The 27,150-nt window shown below is 39.1% G+C and overlaps 1 protein-coding gene across 1 annotated transcript in view; it reads right to left on the reverse strand.

The window, feature by feature from the left end:
* Positions 1–27,150, reverse strand: part of COL22A1 (collagen type XXII alpha 1 chain) — a 208,921-nt gene that overhangs the window by 65,148 nt on the left and 116,623 nt on the right. The window contains exons 29-40 of the mRNA XM_070748335.1: positions 24,856–24,909; positions 23,742–23,783; positions 22,230–22,262; positions 17,681–17,734; positions 16,428–16,481; positions 14,861–14,914; positions 14,000–14,053; positions 10,301–10,354; positions 9,524–9,628; positions 5,266–5,310; positions 3,854–3,931; positions 1,134–1,169 (exon numbers count right to left, since the gene is read on the reverse strand). Of these exons, the coding sequence (XP_070604436.1) occupies positions 1,134–1,169; positions 3,854–3,931; positions 5,266–5,310; positions 9,524–9,628; positions 10,301–10,354; positions 14,000–14,053; positions 14,861–14,914; positions 16,428–16,481; positions 17,681–17,734; positions 22,230–22,262; positions 23,742–23,783; positions 24,856–24,909 (663 nt within the window). The remainder of the gene's footprint in view (positions 1–1,133; positions 1,170–3,853; positions 3,932–5,265; positions 5,311–9,523; positions 9,629–10,300; positions 10,355–13,999; positions 14,054–14,860; positions 14,915–16,427; positions 16,482–17,680; positions 17,735–22,229; positions 22,263–23,741; positions 23,784–24,855; positions 24,910–27,150) is intronic.

Here is a 27,150-nt window from a genome sequence, read left to right on the forward strand (position 1 = left end):
ATTTGGGGCAAGAATTATCCCTGGTCTTTGACCTCATTCTAAATAGTAGAGATGAGAAGGAAGGAAATAAACGATTTATGTGTGCTTCTGTAAGCTTTCTATCTATTATCTATCTATCTATCTATCTATCTATCTATCTATCTATCTATCTATCTATCTATCTATCTATCTATCTATCTGTATTTATCTGCTGCCCAACTCCCAACTCAATCAAACAATAAATCAATTAGTCAATAAATGGATAGATAGATAGATAGATAGATAGATAGATAGATAGATAGATAGATAGATAGATAGATAGATTCTGTTTTAAGGAGATAAGTTACCCAATTCATGTCTGTTTAGGGCATATGATAAACCATATAAGGTATTATTCATCTCTAGGAGAAAGGAAACAGGATGTAGACCGTATTTCGGCAAGGAATTCTGTGTACCTCTGTGATAGGTTGAAACCCACCATACAAGATTCGCTAGTATAGGATTAGGAGGCCTTGTAATAGTATATAACCTGCTCTTTAACTTCTGTACACTGTCTCTTTTTATGAAGAGTACCCGCTTTGCAAATCATTTTTGGTATACCCAGAGAGAATAAACATTTCTGTTCTCTTTGTCCAAACGTCTCATGTAGTGATGGGCGAACGGAACCCGCACAATTCGGGTCCGTACTGAATTTTGTGGTGTTCGGTATGCCGAACACGAAATTTTTTCAAACTTCGGGCAAAGTTTGGGGTCGTGTTCAGCATTCGGAGCTTTGACGTCACCGGCAGGTTGCTAAGGACACCAAGGTGATCACTTCCTGGATTCCTTGGCGTCCTTAGCAACCTGCCGGTGACATCAAAGCTCCACCCCTGGAATCTCTTTGTGGGAGGGATTCCCCGTTCAGGTTCGAGTTCAGGTTCAGTTCGGGTTCGGCCGAATTTTGCGTAAAGTTCGTCCGAACTTGCTGAACTTGAACACCGTTGGGTTCGCCCATCACTAGTCTTGTGTGAACTTTTTCATCAAATTTCAGCACACACCGCCTAATCCCGAATGACTCAGGGCGGCTCACAACAGCATAAAATTAAAATAACAATAGCAATAGCAATAAAAATTTCTGACCGCATACTGCATATAATTAGAAAGACCTACTGTACCGGTGGCCCTTTGTCTCCGGAAGGTCCTGCAGGTCCCTGAAAAATATGGATAATAATCATTTACTTTTAAGCAAACAAACAAACAAGTAAACAAACAAACATTGATTTATTCCGTTTTGGTAGCCACTCAACTCAGTCACAGCTGGGCACATGAATAGCAAATGAATGTTACAATGGGGACAAATTCTGAAATTACATGTTAATCAGTGGATACAGTTATTCAAAACAATCCTTGCTAAATTTTCTAGCTAATTGTTTTGAAAATTATACAATTTTACAAACATTCAGGTTGGAGATGGAATTGAATTTGAAGGTAATGTGATTTTAGAAAACAATCCTTGCTAAATTTTCTAGCTAATTGTTTTGAAAATTATACAATTTTACAAACATTCAGGTTGGAGATGGAATTGAATTTGAAGGTAATGTGATTTTAGAAAACAATCCTTGCTAAATTTTCTAGCTAATTGTTTTGAAAATTATACAATTTTACAAACATTCAGGTTGGAGATGGAATTGAATTTGAAGGTAATGTGATTTTAGAAAACAATCCTTGCTAAATTTTCTAGCTAATTGTTTTGAAAATTATACAATTTTACAAACATTCAGGTTGGAGATGGAATTGAATTTGAAGGTAATGTGATTTTAGAATTGGATTGACTTTCCAAATAGAATCCAGTATTCTGTTTAAATCATAGAGTTGACTATTTTTGGATGTTTCCATAGACAAGCAGAGTCTTCCCCACCCCCCCAAAAAAGCCCCACTTTGATACTTCAATACTAATGACTGAATCAAATGAGATTGATTTAGAAAATCTAATCAATGATTTGATTCAGAATATGACTGATTCATCAAGGAATATTTGGACTTTTTTTTTTTTTTACTTTATCTATGGTGAATTTTCTACAGAACAATTTTAATGTTACAATTAATTATGCCACTTGCTTGATTTTTAACAATATACTACTTTATTTATTTATTTATTGTTAGAGTTGAAAGGGACCATGCAGGTCATCAAGTCCAACCCCCTTCCTGAGCAGGCATCCTAAAGCACCCCAGCCAAATGGTAGTCCAATCTTCTCCTGAAAGTGTCCAGAGTTGGGGAGTTCACAACCTCCGCAGGCAGGTTGTTCCACTGGTTGATCGCTCTGACCGTCAGGAAGTTCTTCCTTACTTCTAACTTCTTCCTTCCTTACTTCTAACTTCTATTTGTAATAATAGAAGCTACTCGCAAAGTATTAAAGATGCAGATTTTTTTAAAAAAAGAATAGTTATGACAGATCCATTATTGGTCAAATAATCAGCATTATTTTATTTATTTTTTGCTTCTGGTGGAGATGCAGGTAACTCAGTCTCTATATAATTCATGCATCCAAGGGTAGATGAATAGAATAGAATAATAGAGTTGGAAGGGACCTTAGAGGTCCTCTAGTCCAACCCCCTGTTAGGCAGGAAAACCTATACACCTTCAGACAAATGGTTGTCTAATCTCTCCAGTGTTTGAGCATTCACAACCTCTGGAGGCAGGTTGTTCCAGTAGTTAATTGTTCTGTCAGGAAATTTCTCCTTAGTTCGAAGTTCCTCCTCTCCTTTATTAGTTTCCTCCCATTGCTTCTTGTCCTGCCTTCAGGTCTTTGGAGAATAGCTTGACTCCTTCTTCTTTGTGACAACTCCTGAGATATTGGAAGAATGCCATCTCATCATTCCTAGTCCTTCTTTTCATTAAACTAGTCATTCCCAGTTCTTGCAACTGTTCTTCATACGTTTTAGGCTCCAGTCCCCTAGCCATCTTTGTTTATTTTTATTTATTTATTTATTTAGTCCAATACATAATACACATTGAAGAGAATAGATATGTAGTAATATAACTAAAGAAACGGATAGAAGAAAAGATGTAAAAGTATAGGTGAACAAATTTGAAAGGAAGAAAAGATAAATGAGATAAGGAGAGACAATTGGACAGGGGACGGAAGGCACACTGGTGCACTTATGCACGCCCCTTACTGACCGCTAAGGAACCTGGAGAGGTCAATCGTGGATAGTCTAAGGCAAAAATGTTGGGGGTTAGGGGTTCACACTACTGAGTCCGGTAATAAGTTCCACGCTTCAACAACTCGGTTGCTGGAGTCATATTTTTTACAGTCAATTTTGGAGCAGTTAATATTAAGTTTGAATCTGTTGCTCTTGTGTTGTTGCGATTGAAGCTGAAGTAGTCATTGACAGGTAGAACGTTGCAGCATATGATCTTGTGGGCAATACTTAGATCGTGTTTTAGGCGTCGTAGTTCTAAGCTTTCAAGACCAAGGATTGATAGTCTGCTCTTCTCTGCACTCTTTCTAGAGTCTCAACATCTTTTTTGCATCGTGGTGACCAAACCTGGATAGGGTATTCTAATTGTGGCCTTACCAGGGCATTATAAAGTGGTATTAACACTTCACGTGATCTTGATTCATGATGAGTCCTATTGGAGTTGGCAGCAGATAAATCCAAATGAATGAATGAATGAATGAATGAATGAATGAATGAATGAATGAATAGAATGAATAGAATGAATGAATAGAATGAATGAATGAATGAATGAATAGAATGAATGAATGAATGAATGAATAGAATGAATGAATGAATGAATGAATGACATGTATCACAATTCCAAACATAATTCACCTTTGAAATACACATTAAGCTTCATTACAAATTGGTGAGTAATGTGTTCCATACTTACTAGTGGCCCTGAAAGTCCAACACCTGGGGCTCCTCTATCTCCTGGTTGACCTGGAACACCTGGGGCACCTCGATCTCCCTGAGAAGGACAAGTTACATAGCATATATTTCAATGATTTTATTTCACAGACCTAGTACATTCATTGTGTTAAATCCATCTTACGTTAGAACACAGTCTTCTCTACATGAGGTCACTGGATTATGAGTCACGGGGAGAATGAAATAAAATATGTGATTTTATAAATGTGGCTTATCAAAAGTGCTTATGAAACTGAGACCCCAAAGTGCTTTTTGTTCCCAAGAGGCACTTGTTGTTGTTTTTGAAAAGTTTCACTTCTTGGGGGGGGGTGTTGGGGGGGGGGGGGTTTCACTTCTCATCCAATAAGCTTCTTCAGCTCTGTAGGAGACATTTCACTTCTTGGATGAGAAGTTAAATGTCTTCAAAGAAAAACAAGTAAGTCCAGTTGCCCCTTGAAAAAGCACCTTTGGGACAACCATGACCTGGATGACTGAGAATCTCCATAGATATTTATAAAACTCAGATTATGCATTCAAGATTTTCAAGTTCTGATTGATGCAGAACCAGTTTGGTGTAGTGTAAATGGCTCCAGACTAGAAACTGGGAGACTGAGTTCTGATTCTACCTTAGGTGCAAAGCTAGCTGGAGAACCTTAGACCAGTCAATCTTCCTCAGCCTTAGGAAGGAGACAATGGTAAATCATTGCTGAATTCTTGCCAAGAAAATTACAGGGACTGTTCCAAACTTTACTAGTAGTCAATTATGAGTCAGTAACCTTTCCACTCTCAAAGCAAAATGGCACTCAAGGAGTCTTACTAGGGGTTTGGGCTTTTTTGGGGGGATATGAAATGTATCCTGTTATACATTGGGGGGGGATAAGTAGGTAGGTAGGTAAGTGGGTGGGTGGGTAGGTGGGTGGAAGGAAGGAGGGAGGGAGGGAGGGAGGGTGGGTGGGTGGGTGGATGGATGGATGGATGGATGGACGGACGGACAGACAGACAGATAGATAGATGTAGGGATAGTTAAATATTTAAGAGGGAGGGAGGGAAGGAAGGAAGGAAGGAAGGAAGGAAGGAAGGAAGGAAGGAAGGGGTTGTTGTTGTATTTGTGGTTCCTCTGTTGAACATAACACAGGATTCCATGGCCAGAAGTGACCAGACATGGACTGAACAGCATTCTTACAGCTAGCAGAGGTGGGAAGCCATTACATGTGATTGAGAGACCTTGGGTAGAGATAATATCTGAGCAGGGTAGGGGCAACATATGACATCTTTCACTTCTGTCCTCCTGAAATAATGTCTTATTATGTCTAATAATAATGTCTTAAGCCCCTTTCCTCTGCAAGCAATAAAATGTACCTCAATTTATCACACAATGTCAAAGCAGGTACTCACCTTTGGCCCAAAGGATCCAGGCAAACCTGGTGGACCTCTTTCCCCCTAGAAAGTCACACAGATATAAAAGAAGTTAACACGATCTTCCCAACTGGAAAGCCAAATACATCTATTTATTAGACCTCTGAAAACAAACATGAATTCCATCCCTGAATCTGCTCACTTCAAGAACTTCATGCGGGAAACCCATTTACAAAGAACACATTATAACCCCTTAACCTTGGGTGAGTTATATGTTACAAAGAAACCCTCAATTTAATAGACTTTGGATGCGATGGAAAACATTTCTGTTTGGAAACTCTAATCTGAAAACAATAGACAGGTTATTCAACATAGTTTTGAAGGGCCATTTATATTTTGTTATAGCAAAATTGCATCAATTAACGCAACCTTTTAAAGTGCAACAAATATTTAGTATCATATAGCACTCCCAAATGGTCCATGACATTGAGGTTCACGGTCTTACTGTGTTCAGAAAACATGGCACAGATTCCCAAACAAATTGGTGCTCTAGTTGCTTAATTTTGATAGTCCATTTCATTTGTCATACAAAGAATGTTCTGCAAACCCAAAAACTACTCAAGTCTGTTCAGGGCTGCCATCAGGAATTTTGGGGCCCCATACAGCCTAAGTGTCTGCTTAATATATTTAAGCTTTTAAATGTGTAATGTATAATGTCTCTTAAGAAATAGCATGTCCGTGGCTCTAACAACAACACCTTTTCTTTTATTCTTTCTTCTTCTTTTCCTAGGATGTTATCATATCTATTAAACATACGGTGGGATATTACTGTGTATGCATTTAACATAATGTAGAATGTAAAATGTAAAATAAGAAACTCCCGTTTCAGATCTTCTCTGCACAAGTCTCAAAATATGATGTAGTTGTTTGTTTTTTGAAAAGTCCTTAGTCCTTAGCTCTACACAGCTTCTCCTTTGCATATTCAAATCTTCCTACTTCCCACAATGCCTCCTTCTCGAATCCAGGATGGTGTTTGCTTCTCGAATCTAAAATGGCGAGGTGGCTCCAAAAAACATGTCAACTCCAAAGCAACACATCTTTTCCTCACACTTAGAAGAGAACAATTTCAAAAAAAACCTAACACCATAATCAAAATGTATACCAAATTAGCTCTGATCGAAACTTCATCTTTAACAGCTATGAAGCTCTTCAGGCAGAATAGAGAAAATTAGGCATTTTTGCTGATCTGTGCTCTTGCCTGGTCCCGATTGTAACAATTTTGCAACTGAATCCAATTAGCTTCCTTAGCACTCCAACTCACCAACACACTTTTCAATTTCTGGCCAGGCCCCTGATGCCAGTACTGGTAATACTGCCCTATCGGCGGCCCTGAATCTGTTTGCTAACCAACAGGTTGTGCTGTCTCATCCCAGCCATGATATTACAAGAAGCAGACAATCTTTTTGTAACCCTGATATTCTTTTTTTAAAAACCAATCAGCAAGCATACAACTTTAAACCATCCAGCCAAAAATGTAAAATGTAAGGGTGGAAATGTTTGAATAGATCATAATTGAGATAGGATTTCTGCCTCTTTTCTTACATTTGGAATACCAACTAATCTTTGCACTGAACATAATGTAATAGGGCCTTTTAAGTTTGAGGAAGTAATTTACACATTCTCTTTCAGATGGAGACCAATTGACAGTACATTAAATAAATGAATAAATATTGTTTGTTTCCTAAAAGCTTAGTCAATATTTCATCTGCAGTCTTCCAATAATTAGTTTCTCTTTGGAGTCAATTATATGGGGTGCTTAAGAAATATTCTTATTCCAAATTTACATATAGGTTCTGTTTGTAGAAATCTCACTTAGTTTTAACTTTATTTGGGGTTTTGTGTGCAAGTGTGTGTGTAGGTGTGACATAACACTTCTACAGCCCCAGTTTATTGGATTAGTTGATGATGATTCATTGTAGTTCATGAACCCAGAAAAGAAGCTATGTCAATTACTAAATAATTGGCAAACAAAACCATTGAATTTCAGAGAAGATTGCTGAATTGTGTTTGCAAGAGTTCACAAATTTGGTGCTTTTGTCTTTCATTTCATAATTTGTTCAACCTATTGTTCCTCCGATTTCAGTTTCTTTCCTTTAACGGTTGCCAGGGTGCAGAAGGCTACACGCCACCCAATCAAATTAAAACTTGACAGGAATGAATAATAGTGGCAGCTTTTCTGACACAGTCTTTTTAATATGCTTTTTCCTGATATTGTGTTTCTGGGCAACAGTTCACAGGAGAAGGGATGACAGCTGCAAATGCAAATTTTTTAAAAAATGTTCAGGTAACAAAAGAAGAGAATGCTGTGGAATGGAATTATAACTCACCTAATGAGTAAGTTGATTGACTCAGATCATTCCAAAACTGACGAGCTTTGGTTAATCAGCTTCTAAGTCATGCCTGACTCTCTGCAACCCCATGTCCCATGGATCACACACACACACACACACACACACACACACACACACACACAGAGAGAGACTCACACTTTCATAGAAACATAGAAGACTGATGGCAGAAAAAGACCTCATGGTCCATCTAGTCTGCCCTTATACTATTTCTTATATTTTATCTTAGGATGGATCTATGTTTATCCCAGGCATGTTTAAATTCAGTTACTGTGGATTTATCAACCACATCTGCTGGAGGTTTGTTCCAAGCATCTACTACTCTTTCAGTAAAATAATATTTTCTCATGTTGCTTTTGATCTTTCCCCCAACTAACCTCAGATTGTGTCCTCTTGTGTTTACTTTCCTATTAAAAACACTTCCCTCCTGGACCTTATTTAACCCTTTGACATATTTAAATGTTTCGATCATGTCCCCCTTTTCCTTCTGTCCTCCAGACTATACAGATTGAGTTCATGAAGTCTTTCCTGATATGTTTTATGCTTAAGACCTTCCACCATTCTTGTAGCCTGTCTTTGGACCCGTTCAATTTTATCAATATCTTTTTGTAGGTGAGGTCTCCAGAACTGAACACAGTATTCCACTTTCCACTGTCTCCTGGAGTCTGCCCAAATTCATGTTTGTTTGTTTGTTTATTTGTTTGTTTGTTCATTCGTTCATTCATTTGATTTTTATGCTGCCCTTCTCCTTAGATACAGGGCAGCTTACAACATGTTAGCAATAGCACTTTTGAACAGAGCCAGCATATTCCCCCCACAATTTGGGTCCTCATTGTATCAATGATACTATCCAGACATGAGATTCTCATAATTTCCCTACCAGTTTGCCCAGTATATGCTTACTCGTTCAGACATGTGCATGTTCTGTGCATGCGTGCAGCCTTCTATGCATGCGTTTTGCTCACATATGCAGCTTTTATGCATGCGCATGGCTTGAAAACATGGATAAATAGGACAGCAGAGTGCTTGGGTGGGTGGGTGGTCAACCACAGGTTGCTAATAATAATAATAATTTAATAATAATTTATTAGATTTGTATGCCTCCACTCTCCGCAGACTCGGGGCAGCTACTACCAGTTCGCCCGAATCGGTCCGAACCAGCTGAATACAACCTCTGATACTATGTTTTTTATATTGGGGTTCTTTGTTTTTAGATTTTTAAATCTACAATTGCTATTTTAGATTTTAAATTATTAGATTTGTCAATACATATTGTTCTTTATCACTGTTGTGAGCTGCCCCAAGTCTGCGGAGAGGGGTGGCATACAAATCTAATTAATAATAATAATAATAATAATAATAATAATAATAATAATAATAATAATAATATCTAACCATCTCATCCTCTGCCGTCTCTCTCTCTCTCTTTCTCTTTCTCTCTCTCTCTCTTTCTCTCTCTCTCTCTCTTTCTCTTTCTCTCTCTCTCTCTTTCTCTCTCTCTCTTCTTTCTCTTTCTCTCTCTCTCTCTTTCTCTCTCTCTCTCTTTCTCTTTCTCTCTCTCTCTCTTTCTCTCTCTCTCTCTTTCTCTTTCTCTCTCTCTCTCTTTCTCTCTCTCTCTCTTTCTCTTTCTCTCTCTCTCTCTTTCTCTCTCTCTCTCTCTTTCTCTTTCTCTCTCTCTCTCTCTCTTCTCTCTCTCTCTCTTTCTCTTTTTTCTTCCATCTTTCTCAACATCAAGGTCTTTTCCAAGGAGTCTTCTCTTCTCATTACCAAAGAACCTAACTTCATCTTCAACATCTATCCTTCCAAAGGAGAGTCAGAGTTGATTTTTCAATGGTCTTCTTAATTAAATAAGTATCTGCTTGCACAAATAGTTTAGGAATTAAAGTTACCCTTTCTCCATCTCGACCCTTTCCAGGTAATCCAGGTTCGCCCACAGCTCCTGGTTCACCTGTAGGCCCAGGTGGACCTGATTTTCCTTCCTTACCAGGTTCTCCCTGCAGAAAAATGTAAATAGATGACAATTAGGACTGGATACAGGGCACAGGCAGTATCTTCTACTTGTTTAATTAATCAACATCAAAGGTTTTCACTCAGACTGGGAGGGACTCTGCATTGCTCACCTGTTTATGGTAAATAAAGAAGCCAAGACAGAATTCTAGAACTTTTTCCTAAAGTTGCTGAACAAAACTCCTCACTGGCAACCGGAAGGGCATCTGGCCAGTAAACACACAGTCCATTTAATGACTGTTCATAATTATAAAAGCACTGAAAAAAATGGACTTCTCACAATTATGACTGACCCAGTGTCACCTGGCCAAAATGTGAACACTTGATAGATATTGTGTATCTTACAATGTTGTGCAGCCTCCCAGAATCATGTGATCACCATTTGTAAATTTCGTAGGAATCTTCTAACATCAAAGTCAATAGCAGAAGTCAGATTTGCTTAATTATATTATGATTTCTTTAAGGACCATGGTGCTTTGCTTAATAATCCATGGCAACAAGATCATTAAATCGGACATAACTCTTTTAATGACTTAGGGAGGATAGTTCCAAATGTGGCCATAAGTCAAGGACTGTCTGTAATTATTTTAATGTTAAGCCCACACCCTTCCCCTCCTGCAAATAACCATTACACTTTAGCTGTGGATCCATCTTTTCACCTTTTCTCCTTTTTCTCCGTCAATTCCTGGTGGACCAGCAGCTCCTGGTACACCCTGTAAAGAAAATAATACGCAGCAAATCAAATTTTGCTATGGAACGGGTTGATGATGAAAAATTAGATAGATTATTTGCAACCATAAACATGAAATGCAGATAACCGAAACAGATACAGAATTTACCCTGGAATGCATGCTCCTAGGAATAAAAACGAAAAAAACACCCCTCCAAAATGCAATATTTAATTACCCACATAATTAAGGCAGCACAAATATCCTACTGCACAATTCTGGAAAAACAAAGAGACCCCGCCAGAAAGTAACATAATAGAAAAAAATGTATAGGTGTGCAAAAATGAATAGGATGACCATGGAGATAAACGGAATTAGCAACTCAGAGTATTATGAGATCTGGAAAAATTGGTACGACTGGATTGGTAACAAAAGTAAAGACAGGAATAAAATGTGAAAGGATGTATCAGAAGGAATATAGAAATATGTAATGTAATATATGTATCTATAAAGAGGTGATGTAAGAAATGTAGCAAATATAAAATATCAGGTTTAAATCTGTATTAAATCATTGAAATGTCATTTTTTTTATTTTAAAAACTTGGAAATGAAACATGAAATGCAGTGGTTCCCAAACTTTTTTCCACCGCCACCTTGGTGCTACAAACTCATTCTCACTGCCCCCCACACCCATCCCCTGCAGGTGAGCATTGCTTGGTGGTCAGGTGACCAGGTGGGCATGGCCAACTTATAAAATGTGGTGACTCACTTAAAAATACTCTTGCTTAGCAACCAAACTTTTGAGCTCAATTGTGGCCATAAGTCTTTCTTCCCTCCCTCCTTCCCTCCTTCCTTCCTTCCTTCCTTCCTTCCTTCCTTCCTTCCCTCCCTTTCTCCCTCCCTCCCTCCTTCCTTCCTTCCCTCCTTCCCTTTCTCCCTTTCTCCCTCCCTCCTTCCTTCCTTCTTTCCTTCCTAGTCTTGGTTGGTGGTATGTGTAGTGTTGATTTGTTGTTGGGGAATGGTGGGTTGGATTTTGTGGGATAGATTGTGGGTCTTGTTTTTGATATGTTCAGCACGGTAATCTATGTATAAGCTTGTTTCACGTCGATCTAGTTGTTTTTTGAGTTCCGCGCAGAATGCACGGAGTGGGTGCGTTGTAATAGAGATAGATCAGGTCTGGATCTAAGTTAGTTGCGATTGGTAATGTTTCTGGCAATGGAGTTATAATGTAGGTAAATTATTGTTTGCTGGACTTGTTTTTACATAACACTCTGCAGAGTCGGGGGGCCACTGAGCCATCGTTATTCTTGTGCTCAGGGCCATCTCTGGAAACCTGGAGATGATGTACATCATTCCCATTAAAAAAATGTCTCCAAACTGTTTATCATAAATATTTGTATGCTACATTATGCAGCAAATGATGTACTTTTTCATCCAAGAGCAATTAAAGACATCCTTGCAGCTGCATATTGAAGTAAAATATAGCTTTGTATCTTGCATGGCTACAACAGACTCCAATCCTTTTTCAAAGAATGTGACCCAAGTCCCATTGCTCTTTTGAAGCGAAGAGAAAAAGAAAACAGCAAGGATCGTTTTTGCACACAAAGTTTCCTTTTCTCATATTGAGAAGATGACTTGTTCCCACAAAATGGTGCTGCGTGGAAACAACCAGAGAAATACTTCAGAGCCCTTTAGGAAATCTGCTCCTTTGCAATTACTTTACAGGGAGAGAGAGAGATTCCACATCTTGAATCCTAAGAACTGTTTAAACAGACTGCAAGGCAGGGAAAGAAACCACACTCAATAGCAACAACTGTGAGAGGGATCTGGGAGTCTTGGTGGACAACCAACTAAATATGAGCCAGCAATGTGCTGTGGCAGCCAAAAAGGCCAATACAATCCTGAGTTGCATTAACAGAGGGATACAATCTAGGACTAGTGTGCTGTCCCCAGAGACAGAGATAGTTGGACTGTATTTAAGTATGTCTCTTTAAGATATTGCATTAGGGGAAATGTAGTGAAATTGCACTCTGGGTAATGTAGTTCTACATGTGACCACATTCGTGTATTCCTATTGGCTCTGACTCGGGATGAGGGGTAATTGGAGAGAACATTCCAGAGGGTCTTTGTCTTCACTCTTTCACTAACCCAGCCAGCATGTAGATGCTCTACCTAGAGCCTGGGTCAATTCAACCTCTTTTTACCTGCACAATGGGAAAGATTATACTACAGAAGAATTGCATCATAACTGTGAGTTATTGTGAGAATTCCTGTAATAAAAAGATCTGTGATATTTCATTGTGCTGAGTTATCTGACTGGGAAAAGTTGAGCTTGTACCAGAACAACTAGGGAGGTAATAATGCCACTCTATAAAGTCTTAGTTAGATCACACTTAGAGAACTGCATCCAGTTTTGGTCACCACACTACAAAAAAAGACATTGAAACTCTAGAGAGAGTGCAGAAGAGAGCAACCAGGATGATAAGGGGACTGGAAATTAAAACATACAAAGAGAGGTTGCAGGAATTGATCATGGCCAGTCTGGCAAAAAGAAGAACCAGGGGAGACATGATAGCAGTGTTCCAATACTTGAGGGGCTGCCACAGAGATGGGGAGGGGATCACACGGTTTTTCAAAGCCCCAGAGGGGCAGACAAGGAATATCAGATGGAAGCTGACCAAAGAGAGATTCAACTTTTTGGCGGTGAGAGCAATCCACCAGTGGAACAGCTTGCTTATAGAGCTTGTGAGAGCTCCAACACTTGAGACTTTTAAAGTGAAATTGGACTGACATTTGTCCAAAATGGTGTAGGGACTCCTGCTTGAGTGGAGGGTTGGACTAGATGACCTATAAGGTTCCTTCCAATTCTAATAAATAAATAAAAGGGGGTTGGACTCCTTTTCCTTGGATGAGTTTAATAGATTAAGAAAGTTGGAAGGGACCTTCTAGGCCATGTAGTCCAAACCCCCACCTAAGCAGGAGACCTTACACTATTTCTGACAAACGGCGGGACCTAGGGGTAGAGCCTTCTCTGTGGGAGCCCCGGCCCTCTGGAATCAACTCCCCCCAGAGATTCACACTGCCTCCTCCCTCCTTGCCTTCCGAAAGAGCTTAAAAACTCACCTTTGCTGCCAGGTTTGGGACTTTTAGATCTTCCCCGGACCACTGTTAAGTATGACTGCTGAATGTTTGGTTAATAAGTTAATTGTTTGGTTATTTTTTTTCCTTTTAATTGTTTTTAAATTATAGTATTAATTGGATTACATTATTGTTCTGTTTTTTTTTATATGCTGTGAGCCGCCCTGAGTCCTCGGAGAGGGGCGGCATACAAATCCAATTAAATAAGTAAGTAAGTAAGTAAGTAAGTAAGTAAGTAAGTAAGTAAGTAAGTAAGTAAGTAAGTAAGTAAGTAAGTAAGTAAATAAAATGGCAATCATATCTTTCTATCTATCATCTATCTATCTATCTATCTATCTATCTATCTATCTATTCATCTATCTATCTATTTTCTATTTATTTTATTACAGTTTTATCAGGTTTCAAGGAGGAAATAATGCAGGTGGTGGGTGCAATTGATGGAGGTGATGAAGTTGTGCCCCCAGGACAACCAGTGTGCATATAGCTGGTGAGCAAATACAGGGTTACTCTTCTGTTAGTTAAACAGCTATTTCCTTGCCATTGTATACGCACCACATTCCCAGGCAAACCACGTGGGCCAGATGGTCCTGCAGGTCCAGGGGTACCCTGTTAAAATAAATCATAGCCACAGGTTTGAAGAATATATTGATGCTCATGCTTGTCATCTATGAAAATTTAGACTCAGCGTTATTTATTTCTTCATTTCAGTCTATTGGCCATCCAATTACTGTAGACTCTCCCTCTACAGGTGAATCTTGAAAAATTAGAATATAATAATAATAATTTATAATAATTTATTAGATTTGTATCCTGCCCCTCTCTGCAGACTCTGGGAGGCTCACAACAATAATAATAACAATGTGATAATGTAACAAATCTAATATTTAAAAGAAAGCATCTAAAACCCCATCATTTAAAGAAAACCCATACAACAAAGCATACCATACATAAAACTATATAAGCCTGGGGGAGATGTCTCAATTCCCCCAGGCCTGGCGATATAGGTGGGTCTTAAACAATTTACGAAAGACAAGGAGGGTGGGGGCAGTTCTGATGTCTGGGGGGAGTTGATTCCAGAGGGCCGGGGCCATCACAGAGAAGGCTCTTCCCCTGGGTCCTGCCAGATATCATCGTTTAGTTGACGGGACCCAGAGAAGGCCAGGTCTAAGGGACCTTATCGGCCGCTGGGATTCATGCAAACATTCATTTATTTCAGTAATGCAACTTAAATATTAGATTTGTTACTGTATATTGTTTTTATTATTGCTGTGAGCCGCCCCGAGTCTGCAGAGAGAGGTGGCATACAAATCTAATTAATAATAATAATAATAATAATAATAATAATAATAATAATAATAATAATAATAATAATCTACCTAGGAAAAAGAAAAAATTCTTAAGGCAGTTACTTACAATTTCTCCTGGAGGTCCAGGTTGACCTACTTCCCCTTCTTGTCCTTTCAGACCCTAAAGAAAAGAAACAAAGGTTCAGTCCAGTAGGTAGAAGAGTCAAAGATCCAGAAGCTCAGACCATCAATAAAGCAAGCTGACCCCATGCCAAGGTAGCTGTGGAAGGGGCTTTAATGGCTGAAGGAAAATACAGAGGCTCCTTGGTTTCATTCACTCAAAGATAATAACACCAGAACATCAAGCTGAGTTACTAAGGTTTTCTATCATCTGATTTTAAAGGATACTCTTTGTTCAAAAAGAAGAGAGGTATAAAGAAAAGAGAAGTGTTAAGGGCATCCATTCCTGCTCAGCAATCCACATAAAAGAACTGTGATAACAATAAGATGAATAGCAAATGAAAGTTATAATGTTGTTGGTCACAACAACCTGACCAACAATCTAGCCAACCATGGAGAAGACACACATGATACTTTCAAACACAAATGGCAGATATTTAAAAGAAAAATATGAAGAGAAAATAAATTTATCTTTAGGGAAGATTTTAATTACCCTTATATGTTTATTCATAGTGATCATAACAAGTATCCTTATGATTTTAAAAAAAATTATGGGTTTTTAGCTTTCTAATTATTGAATTTGTATTATATATTGTTTTCTGTTGTTGTTGTGAGCCGCCCCGAGTCTACGGAGAGGGGCGGCATACAAATCTAATAAATAGATAGATAGATAGATAGATAGATAGATAGATAGATAGATAGATACATAAATTTATATTAATATTGATTGTTTCCTGATTGCTTATTTGCACCCTATAACAATCTTTAAGTGTTGTAACTCATGATTCCTGACAAATGTATCTTGTCTTTTTATGTACACTGAGCACATATGCACCAAAGACAAATTCCCTGTCCTATTCTATTCTATTCTATCCTTTCCTATCCTATCCTATCCTATCCTATCCTATCCTACCGTACCCTACCCTACCCTACCCTACCCTACCCTACGGTACTCCACTCCACTCTACTCTACTCTACTCTACTCTACTCTACTCTACTCTACTCTACTCTACTCTACTCTATTCTATTGGACTTTCCATGACGAGCAATTTATTATACTAGAAAAGCATGAAGTCTTTCACATGATTAACAATACCTGTTCCTAGAGTCTTAAATTCAGTCAGAATGAGTGACAAATTCCATCATGTGCTTATTCTATATTCAAGTACACATAGTTAAAGTAATACTATATACATACATACACACCCAAACACACCCACACCCAGATGGGTGCAGATTCTCAATAAACTGTACACAAATGTTTGTGAATGTCCCCAACCGTTTCTTTCTCCGCAGTGAGAAATTCAATGAGGACACGCTGCTTGTAGCCTATCACTTACAGATGCCATTTCGAAACACTGCAGCAGCTATGCTATCTGTCTGAAGAAACACAAAATTTACACACTGGCAATTCAAATAATGTATATCTAAAGTTTCTCATTCATAACATTACTGTAGGCTGAGAAAAAAAAACATATGAGCTAGTATAGTGATTTCATTTTAACTTAACATACCTGTTGCCCAGCTGGTCCGATTGGACCCTGTTCCCCAGGAACACCACGTTCTCCCTATAGAAAGAAAGAGACAGAAAAAGGAACACACATAAATCTATGTAAAGGTTTGTTTCACCAAGTTCATAGCGTGTCTTGAGTTCTGCCCGTAGTTCCCGAGAGTGAATACGTTGGAGGAGAGAAAGATCTGGTCTGGATCTGAGTTTGTTGAAAGACTTGCTATTTCTGGCAATGTGGCTAATGGTCTTGATGAATTGCTGTTTTATTTGTTCATTTTTGCATTGCACTCTGCAGAAGCGGGGGGCTATTGAGCCATCGTTATACCTGTGCTCAGGTCCATTTCTGGTAACTTCCAAAATGTCTCAACTACATGCAATGATCTCCCCTCCCCCCCCCTGTAGTGAATCTGAGTATCTTGACCTAAGAAAGTGATGTTCTTTTAGCACTAGAAAAGTTCACTATTAAGAGCCAAATGATTTATGTAAATAAATAAAATTCCAGTTCGTAACATAAGACCAACATGGCCTTAGTAATGACCATTTACTTTGTTTATATTCCTAAAGTTACCCATCTTAGTCGAGTAATGTAAATGATTAGTTTTCTAAAACAATATTTAGAAAAAGGAGATGTGATACATCTATCTGTTTATGTACTATAAGTTGACTCAGCCTTCCATCCTTCTGGGGTGGGTAAAATGAGGACCAAAATTGTTGGGGGAAAACATGGTGACTCTGTAAACCACTTAGAGAGGGGCTGTAATGCACTGTAAAGCGGTATATAAGTCTAAGTGCTATTGCTATTGCTATAGATGTATTATCCGTCATATATAAGCCAAGGTGGCACAGTGGGTAGAGTGCAGTACTGCAGGCCACTAAATCTGACTGCTAGATCAGCAGGTCAGCGGTTCAAATCTCATCAACGGCTCAAGTTGACTCAGCCTTCCATCCTTCCAAGGTGGGTAAAATGAGGACCCGGATTGTGGGGGCAATAGCCTGGCTCTGTTAAAAAGTGCTATTGCTAACATGTTGTAAGCCGCTCTGAGTCTAAGGAGAAGGGTGGCATAAAAATAAATAAATAAATGATACATAAATAATGCATAGATAGATAGTTAGATCAGATCTAATGTCTGTTTGTCTTCTACCAACTATCTCTGCAAGTTATTTTTTTTTAAAAAAATCACTTTATTTTTTAAAAATATTTTAACTTTTTGCTCATTTGGTTTTTCTGAAAAGAGAAGAGTATAATAATCTCCTTACGGGTTCACCTCTTTCTCCATGATCACCTTTTTCACCCTTGGGCCCTTGTTCTCCCTTGAGTAAAGAAAAGGAAAGAATTGCACGGTTGGTTTAGATAAAGAGTGATAGGACTGGTAAACACCACAACCTCCATGACATCATCAGAATCCTACAGCTCCTGTTGTGGTTGGCTTTGGCCCAGCTCCTGCCCCAAGGAATGTGGAGGTGGAGGTGGGGGAAACATCCACATGCCACAGGCCTGTTTTGCTCCCAATAGAATCTCCCGACGAAGGCTCCTCTGACAAAGGAAGCGCGAGTGGCAGGGAAGAGGGGAGTTTGGCAGACAGCCCAGGAGGAGATCAATCATCTTTATCATCCCTGGATTCTGAACAAGAACTTATGACGGACCCACGCATGCGTAGAGTGATGCATAGGAGAGAACAACTGAAGGATTATTACAGGAGATAAGTGAAGCCACCTGTGGTTGGGTGGGGCTGCTGTAATTAGTGCTACAGATAAAAAGAGCAGCGTGCTGGTTTAGCCTCGTGGAAGTTTATCTGATTCATAGTTTTGTCAATATCGTGGTTTTGCTGTTTTCCTGTTCAAGACTGTGTGTGGACTTTCTGGACTTTGGAATTGGACTCAATTTCCCAGTTACTGGGTGAGAAATTGGATTGCATTTAATCTGTGCCTTGTGTGTACCAGAAAATCCCTTTGACATTTAAAAAGGGAGTTTTTTCTGCTTTTCTATTGATAAAGACTTTTGGTTTTCCTTCTATCGTGTGGTGTGTGTCTTTTTGGACTAATTACCCTGTAATTACAGGCGCTTGGGACATGCTGGAAGAACAGGCTCCTATCTATGAAGAGATAGAAATTCATTAGCAAGCCCTTTCCAGTTGCTGAATTGATTCTCCTGTTCCCAAGAATCTGTTCATATTAATTAAATGGCCACAGGCAACTTTGCAGGAACATGGTCTGATTCCATATTCCCACACCCATTGCCTCCCCCCCCATGTATGCGCAACCCCCACACTGCCCCTGTGTATGCACACAATCCCGCCCCCCAACTCTGTGCATTCACACAGGCCTCACTGGTGAAAAAACAGCCAAATGGGCAAAGCGGAAGTTTGGAAAATGGACTTCTGGTTTGCCCATTGTGCTATTTTTTGCGCTCTGGAGCCTTTAGAGAAGCTTCCTGAAACCAAAAAACAGCACAACGGGCAAACCAGAAGTCTGTTTTCCAAACTTCCGCTTTGCCTGTTGGGTAGTTTTTTGCACTCCATGACCTCAGGGAAGCTTCCCTGAAGCCTACAGAGGGTGAAACGGCTTTCCCCAAGGCCGAAAATCAGCTGGTAAGTGCGCACATGTGCGCTGGAATTGACATAGGGCTATGCTTTGCATGCCCGCCGATATGGCTCTGCATGCCACCTGAGGTTCACCATCACGGGTATAGGTAGTCCTCAACCTACAACAGGTTATTTAGTGGCTTTTCAAAGTTGCAACTGCACTGAAAAAAGTGACATGACCTTTTTTCATACTTACGACTGTCCCCATGGTTACATGATTTACATTTAGATGCTCGATAAATGGTTGATATTTAAAATGGTTGCAACATCCCAGATATAATGTGATCCCCTTTTGTGACCTTTTGACAAGCTACCATGTTACTAACTTAACAACCGCAGTGATTCACTTAACAACTGTGCCAAAAACACTTGTAAAATGGGGCAAAGTTCACTTAATAAATGTCTCACATAGCAACACAAATTTTAGGCTCAGATGTGTTTGTAAATTGAGGACTACCTGTCACGTGACTGCATCAATTCAATTAATTTTCAATTTATTGCGGTCATAAACCAATAAAATAAGATAAACTCTAAGAGAGATTTTAAATAGACTATTTTTCATGAAGAACATCTGCTGCCCTCTACTGGTGTACAGAAACATGACAGGGGAATGTGAGCAGTATCTAAATTAAGGCAAACTATCTGAACTTTCTTTAATTTACTAACACTTTTTCTGATTTTATTTGTTAGATTTATTGGTTACATTTTATTAGATTTGTAAGCTGCCCAACTGCAAAATGGACTCTGGGTGATGATTGCTCACCTGGGAAAATATTAACAACACTTTTGCAAGTTTATAATCCCTTCTTTAACTGCAATATTACCTAAAGTGCAATATTTTGTAATGATTGGATTAATGAGAAGGATTGTACTAAGGAAGGATGAAAGGAAGCTCTTATTATTGTAGAGATGATTCAGACAGGAATTTAATCCTGGGAAGCAGCCTGATATTTTCTGCCTTCAATTGTTGTTCTTTGCTTGTTTTGAAATATTTCAAGACAGATTGAAAAGAAGATTGGGAAAGGTATGGATATTCCACCTGTTAAAATAGAGGGATCAAAAAATAACTAGATTTTCTAACCCAGACAACATTTTGCTTTCATATATCATACAGAATGATGATGATGTATTGGCCGAATTAATCCTTTTTTGTAGCTCAGCAAATGACCTAAAATTACAGACAGAAAATGTCACTCAAACTCTGGATGTCAGTTCATGGCCAATGTGAAATCTTGTTGATGGAGCTAAAGTAGAGATGGAACATGGTGATTTTAGGTGGACATCCATTCCATCTATTCCGGCCCTATCTGGACCGGGACTCACTGCTCACAGTCACTCATGCCCTCATCACCTCGAGGTTCGACTACTGTAATGCTTTCTACATGGGGCTACCTTTGAAAAGTGTTCGGAAAATCCAGATCGTGCAGAATGCAGCTGCGAGAGCAGTCATGGGCTTACCTAGGTATGCCCATGTTTCACCAACACTCTGCAGTCTGCATTGGTTGCCGATCAATTTCCGGTCACAATTCAAAGTGTTGGTTATGACCTTTAAAGCCCTTCATGGCACTGGACCAGAATATCTCCGAGACCGTCTGCTGCCGCATGAATCCCAGCGACCGATTAGGTCCCACAGAGTGGGCCTTCTCCAGGTCCCGTCAACTAAACAATGTCAGTTGGCGGGCCCCAGGGAAAGAGCCTTCTCTGTGGCGGCCCCAGCCCTCTGGAACCAACTCCCCCCGTATATTAGAACTGCCCCTACTCTCCTTGCCTTTCGTAAGCTCCTTAAGACCCACCTTTGTCGTCAGGCATGGGGGAACTGAGACATCTCCCCCGGGCATATACAATTTATGAATGGTATGTCTGTCTGTATGTTTGTTTAGAAAAAGGGTTTTCTTTAGATATTTTTAAACTGTAATTTAGATTTGTTGTAAATTGTTTCACTTTGTTGTGAGCCGCCCCGAGTCTGCGGAGAGGGGCGGCATACAAATCTAAATAATGAATAAATAAATAAATCTCTGCCCATTTCAAAGTTCAGTTTATCCATTTGAAAGTCTGATGTTGTAAGATCCCATATTCCTATGAATTCTTGGCTTCCATGTAGCAGTGGGTTGTTCCCAGTTTGGCCCAGTTCTGTGAGCCTCCTGCCACCGCCGCTATAGGTTCGTAGAACTGAACCAAACTGGTAGCAACAGGTTTTCAAATCCACTATCGCTTCCATGGATATTTGTAGGATCTTTCTTCCCATTTTAAACAGGAACTGCATGATTCTCATCAGCCTCTGTTCTTTATGTATATCTTTTTGAAAAGTACATGTATATGAAATTCCATTGTTTAATATAGTTTGCCTGTGTAAGCATGTAAAATATAAGCATAACCATAGTGATCTGCCGGGCTCTCTGGTAGAAGCCTCCCGAAAATTCACGGGTACAAATTTCAGACACACACACATTTGAAAATTCAAAACAATGTTCCTTATCACAAAATAAAGAGGGGCGGCATACAAATCTAATAAATAATTATTATTATTATTATTATTATTATTATTATTATTATTATTATTAAAAAGAAACAAAGCACCCTTTTTGTATTGCAAAGAGCACTCTTCCCCAAAACAACCTTGTTGGCTGTACAAGTCCCTTAATCAGTCCTTAAGTACTTAACTAGCAGCTGTGAAGAAACGTCACAGCCCTCCTTCTTCCCACAAAGTGAAACACACACACACTTTACTCTGCTTTGGTGTCAAATGTGTTAAAAATCCACAAACAAAGTTCAGACACAGCGAGGCACAATCCTGAAGAACTGCGATCAGATAATCTTCCACAACGGCCAAACTAGCACGCTGCTATTTATAGCAGCAGCCCTAATTACTGGAGCCCCACCCAAACACAGGTGGCCCCTCTTATCTCCTGTAATATTTCCTCAATCGGTCTCTTCGATGCATAAGTCTGCGCCTGCGTGGGTCTAACACTTCGTCATCCGAATCGACCGAAGAAAATGGTGATTGGCTTCCTGGGCTGTGTGCCAAGCCCCCCTTTTCCAAGTCACCCCCACCTCCTTCTTCTTCTTCGTCCAAGGAAACTGCACTCCCTGACTCTGCCGGCAACAAAACAGGCCTAGGACATGTTGATGTTTCCCCTGCCTCCACCTCCACATTCCCTGGGGCAAGAGCTGGGCCAGAGCCAACCACAACACCATAGAATGTCAAAGAATTAAAACATACTTACAGGAACACTAGGCCTTGGGGTAAATATGGTAGGCTAGAATACAAACAATGAAAACAAGAGATTTCAGTGTCAACTTCATAAAATAATAACAGCCACCATATAATGTTGATTGCATTATGGCGATAAATATGTTCCTTTTTTATTATTACCTTAAAATAGTTCAAAAATATAACATATCTCAAAGGCAACTCATCAGGCAAATGCACTGAGTGTGGGTCTCCAAAGGTGTTGAATTTCAATGCTCAGCATTATTTACTATTATTGGGCAACAAGAATTGTGGATCAGCATCTCCATTGAGGGCTACACATTGTGCAATGATGCTTTGCAAAAGCTTGTAACACAAAGTCAACATTTTGTTAGGAGTATATGTGATGACATACTAAAGGGATTGCGGGCGCCCGTTGGGCGTGCGCACACCTGTCATTCCGTTTCTGCACATACACAGAAAGCAAAATATTGTGCAAGGGAGTGCGCATGAGTGAGATTTCAGCTATATTTTTGCTTTCACGTATGCGCAGAAGCAAAAAATCAGAACTCGCAGAAATTTTGCTTGCAGGAGCATCTTCACGCAAGATTTCACTTGCTGAACATGCACAGATGTGAAATCTCATGCAAGGGCACATGTGCACAGGTCAGGAAATTGTAGCTGCATACGCATCCTGAAAATTTCTACCATAAAGCAGCACCTGACCATTCCAGTAGCAGCCCATCACTGACTGGTAGGGAAGGTAAACAAATACAGTGGTACCTAGTGATACGAATCCCTCACCATGCGAACAATCCGAGATACGAACCCGGGGTTCGGAAATTTTTGCCTCTTCTTCCAAACTTTTTCCATCTTACAAACCCGCCGCCCGAACCCCGAACCCAGAAGTTTGAAACTTTGGGCGGCCAGGAAGGACGTCTTTGTGATGTCAAAGCTCCACCCATGGAATTCCCTATTGGGATTCCCCACCTCCTTTCCAGCCTCCCAACCGGCCTGACAGCTCCGCGGCTCTTTTGAAAAGCTAACAGCCAGGCGGTGGGGCTTCTCAGCGTCCTCCTGAACCTGAACGCCAACCCCGAACTTTTGCCGAACTTCCGCGTTCGGCATTTGGGAGAACACCAAGAAGCCCCCTGGCTGTTTCAAAAGGTGACAGCCAGGCGGCGGGGCTTCTCGGCGGCCACCCAAACCCGAACTTTTGCTGAACTTCCATGTTCAGCATTGGGAGAACGCTGAGAAGCGCCCGGCTGTTTCAAAAAGTAACAGCCGGGCGGCGGCGTTTTTTTGCATTTTTTTTCTTGCACGCATTAATTCATTTTACATTGTTTCCTATGGGAAACAATGTTTCATCTTACGAACTTTTCGCCTTAGGAACCTCCTCCGGGAACCAATTAAGTTCGTAAGACGAGGTATTACTGTACCTCCCCTGCCCACCAGCAAACAATGGGATCTAATCCTGCTTAGTTTATTGAAATTAGATGAGATTAACTAGATATCCTTATAGCTTTCTAACTGCGGCTCTACTTACTTTTCCAGGTTGACCCGGAAGACCAGGAGCACCAATTTCACCCTAGGAAAGAAAAAGGGAGAGAGAAAGGTAGGGATTATGGAGATGGAGAGAAAGGGAAGGAAGGAAGGAAGGGTTAAAAAAAGAAATGGTGGATTTAATTTAATTTGAATTTAATAAACTATGGTATACAAAATCATCCTCCAATAAGGAGACAATCTGCTATAAATCTAATAAATGTTCATCCCATATTTATATTGCTACATTCCATAAGTATTCACATAATTTATGGTATGCAATTAAAATAGACATGATAAAAGAAATATGTTGTTTGACAATGATTTCTCCTTGAATAGGAAGTTTTACTTAGACCAGTAAAAATATTGTAAAGTGCCTTTCTGCCAATATCATGAACTTCACCCTAAATCTTATTCCTTTTAACCTCTTCGAAAGTGATACTGATCAAATTTCTTCCTCCCTCCCTCTCTCCCTACCTCCTCCTTCTGTTCACCTTCCTTTCCTTTCCTTTCCCTTCCTCCCTCCCTCCTCCTAATCATCTTCCTCCCCTCCCCCTCCCCTCCCCTTCCTTTCCCTTCCCTTCCTTTCTTTCTTTCTTTCTTTCTTTCCCTTCCCTTCCTCCCTCCCTCCTACTATTCATCTTCCTTTCCTTCCCTTTCCTTCTTTCTTTCTTTCTTTCTTTCTTTCCTTCCTTCCCTCCTTCCCCAAATTCATACACTGCACATACATCTCATTATCCACGTGTGAATGGTGTTTGCACTGTGTTGTTTGCAAGTAAGAACCCATGAAATCCTTATAAAAACCTTTGATTTTTAATCAGATTAATGAAATTTGATTTTTATTTTATTTTGAAATTTGATTTTTAATCAGATTAATGAAATCGAAACTGGGAGAAAATACTCTTCCTTATCTTGCTTTGATTGACAGTTCCAACATCCAATCATTGAATGTTCCAAAGCATAAATTTGGGAATGGCTGACGTATTCTCTACCCACTGTGTTCGATGCAGATAATAATCTCGTAAATCATACACAAACTATGGTGTGACCTACAAATCCAATGAATTTATCAGTGGGCATATAAACCAGGGAATTTCTTCAGTTATCTGGCAACTTACTTTTTCTCCTCTGTCACCTTTGAAGCCAGTGAGCCCAGCTGTTCCTTTTCCCCCCTGTAACACAAATAAGTCAAGACCTTGATTTTTTACTAAATCTGCACTTCTATTCTACTAGTTTTTCTCATCATTCCTATCCTTTTCCTCCCACTTAGGACTGTATGACTGTAACTTGTTGCTTATATCCTAAGATTTTTATTAATGTTAATTGTTTCTTCATTGCTTATTTGACCCCTATGACAATCATTAAGTGTTGTCCCCCATGATTCTTGACAAGTGTATATTTTTCTTCTATGTACGTTGAGAGCATATGCACCAAGACAAATTCCTTGTGTGTGCAATCCCACTTGTCCAATAAAATTCAATTCAATTCAATTCAATCCAATTCTATTCTATTCTATTCTATTCTTTTTCCCCTTTTTATTAACAAGCCAACATATAAACAACATACAGACAACATTGAACATTTCCATTACCCTATATACATAAAGATTAATCTTTTACAATTCTATTTACTATACATTATATTCCTTTATTGCTAGTTTCCTCCCCCCCCCCATCCAGTTGTACAATTTCTCCCACACTCTGTAGTAGTCCTTATTTTGTTGATTTTGTATTTCATAAGTTAATTTACTTAACTTGGCGCAGTCTAACATTTTTTTAATCACCATCTCTTCATTTGGAGTTTTTTCTTGCTTCCAGACTTGTGCGAATGCCAATCTTGCCGATGTAAGTATATGATTTATTAAATAATAATTTTATTTACTGTGTTGGCCTCTAATTATTCCTAATAAATACATTTCTGGTTTCGTCTCTAATTTGTAATCCAATATTTCTTCTAACCAGGTCTGAATTTTGATCCAAAATTTTCTTGCTTCCGAACATAGCCACCAAATATGATAATATGTTCCTACACCTTTTTTGCACTTCCAGCATTTGTTACTTATATTCACATTTATTTTAGCTAAACGTGCTGGAGGGTAGTGCCATCGGAAAAACATTTTGTATAAATTTTCTTTATAGGGTATAGATAATGTCATTTTATAATTTACTTTCCATAATTTTTCCCAGTCTTCCAATTGGATAGTATAGCCAAAATTAGTAATCCACGCTATCATATTGTGTTTGACTATTTCTTCTATATTGTCATAATTTAGTAGATAGTTATACATTTTAGTAATGAAATTTTTATCTGGGCCTGTTAGAATTTTATCTATTTCATTTAATTTTTTACATATTCCGAATTTATTCTATTCTATTCTATTCTATGATGACCCTTGATGGCAAAAAAAAATAGATCTAAAATATTGTTTGCTGCAATTTCTGCTTTCAAAAATAATCTATTGCACAATGGTCCATTTGAGGACAGGGAAAAAAAGAACCAAAGGAACTGAGCTGTACAGACTTCTAAAACAGATTCAAAGTAAAAAGTATGACTTCCTTTACTTGTTAGAAAGGAATAATAATTTTGCTAGGCTGAACATTGAATTTCTGGACTTTGAAATTGGAATAAAGATCAGGAGAGGATATATGTTTGCACACTTTTATAGATTACACTTTTAAATTTTACTTTGTAGCTGAAATTGAAGATGAAGTCCACTCATGCCTGATGGTGATGCCTTAGATTTACAGGGGTCCCCAAACTTGGCAATTTTAAGACTTGTGGACTTCAACTCCCAGAGTTCTCCAGCCAGCATAGCAAGACAGTGGGGAATCAGGGGGTGGATCAGTGTTGGAGGCTCTTCACAACAGTTTCTCAGGAGACCTTGTGAAAATTAATTGCCAACCCTTAGAAACATAGAAGTCTGACGGCAGAAAAAGACCTCCTGGTCCATCTAGTCTGCCCTTATACTATTTCCTGTATTTTATCTTACAATGGTTATATGTTTATCCCAGGCATGTTTAAATTCAGTTATTGTGGATTTATCTACCACGTCTGCTGGAAGTTTGTTCCAAGCATCTACTCCTCTTTCAGTAAAATAATATTTTCTCATGTTGCTTTTGATCTTTCCCCCAACTAACTTCAGATTGTGTCCCCTTGTTCTTGTGTTCACTTTCATATTAAAAACACTTCCCTCCTGAACCTTATTTAACCCTTTAACTTATTTAAATGTTTTGATCATGTCCCCCCTTTTCCTTCTATACAGGTTGAGTTCATTAAGTCTTTCCTGATATGTTTTATGCTTAAGACCTTCCACCATTCTTGTAGCCCGTCTTTTGACCCGTTCAATTTTGTCAATATCTTTTTGTAGGTGAGGTCTCCAGAACTGAATACAGTATTCCAAATGTGGTCTCACC

The sequence above is a fragment of the Erythrolamprus reginae genome, chromosome 3 (genome assembly GCF_031021105.1).
Source record: "Erythrolamprus reginae isolate rEryReg1 chromosome 3, rEryReg1.hap1, whole genome shotgun sequence".
Taxonomy (NCBI): domain Eukaryota; kingdom Metazoa; phylum Chordata; class Lepidosauria; order Squamata; family Dipsadidae; genus Erythrolamprus; species Erythrolamprus reginae.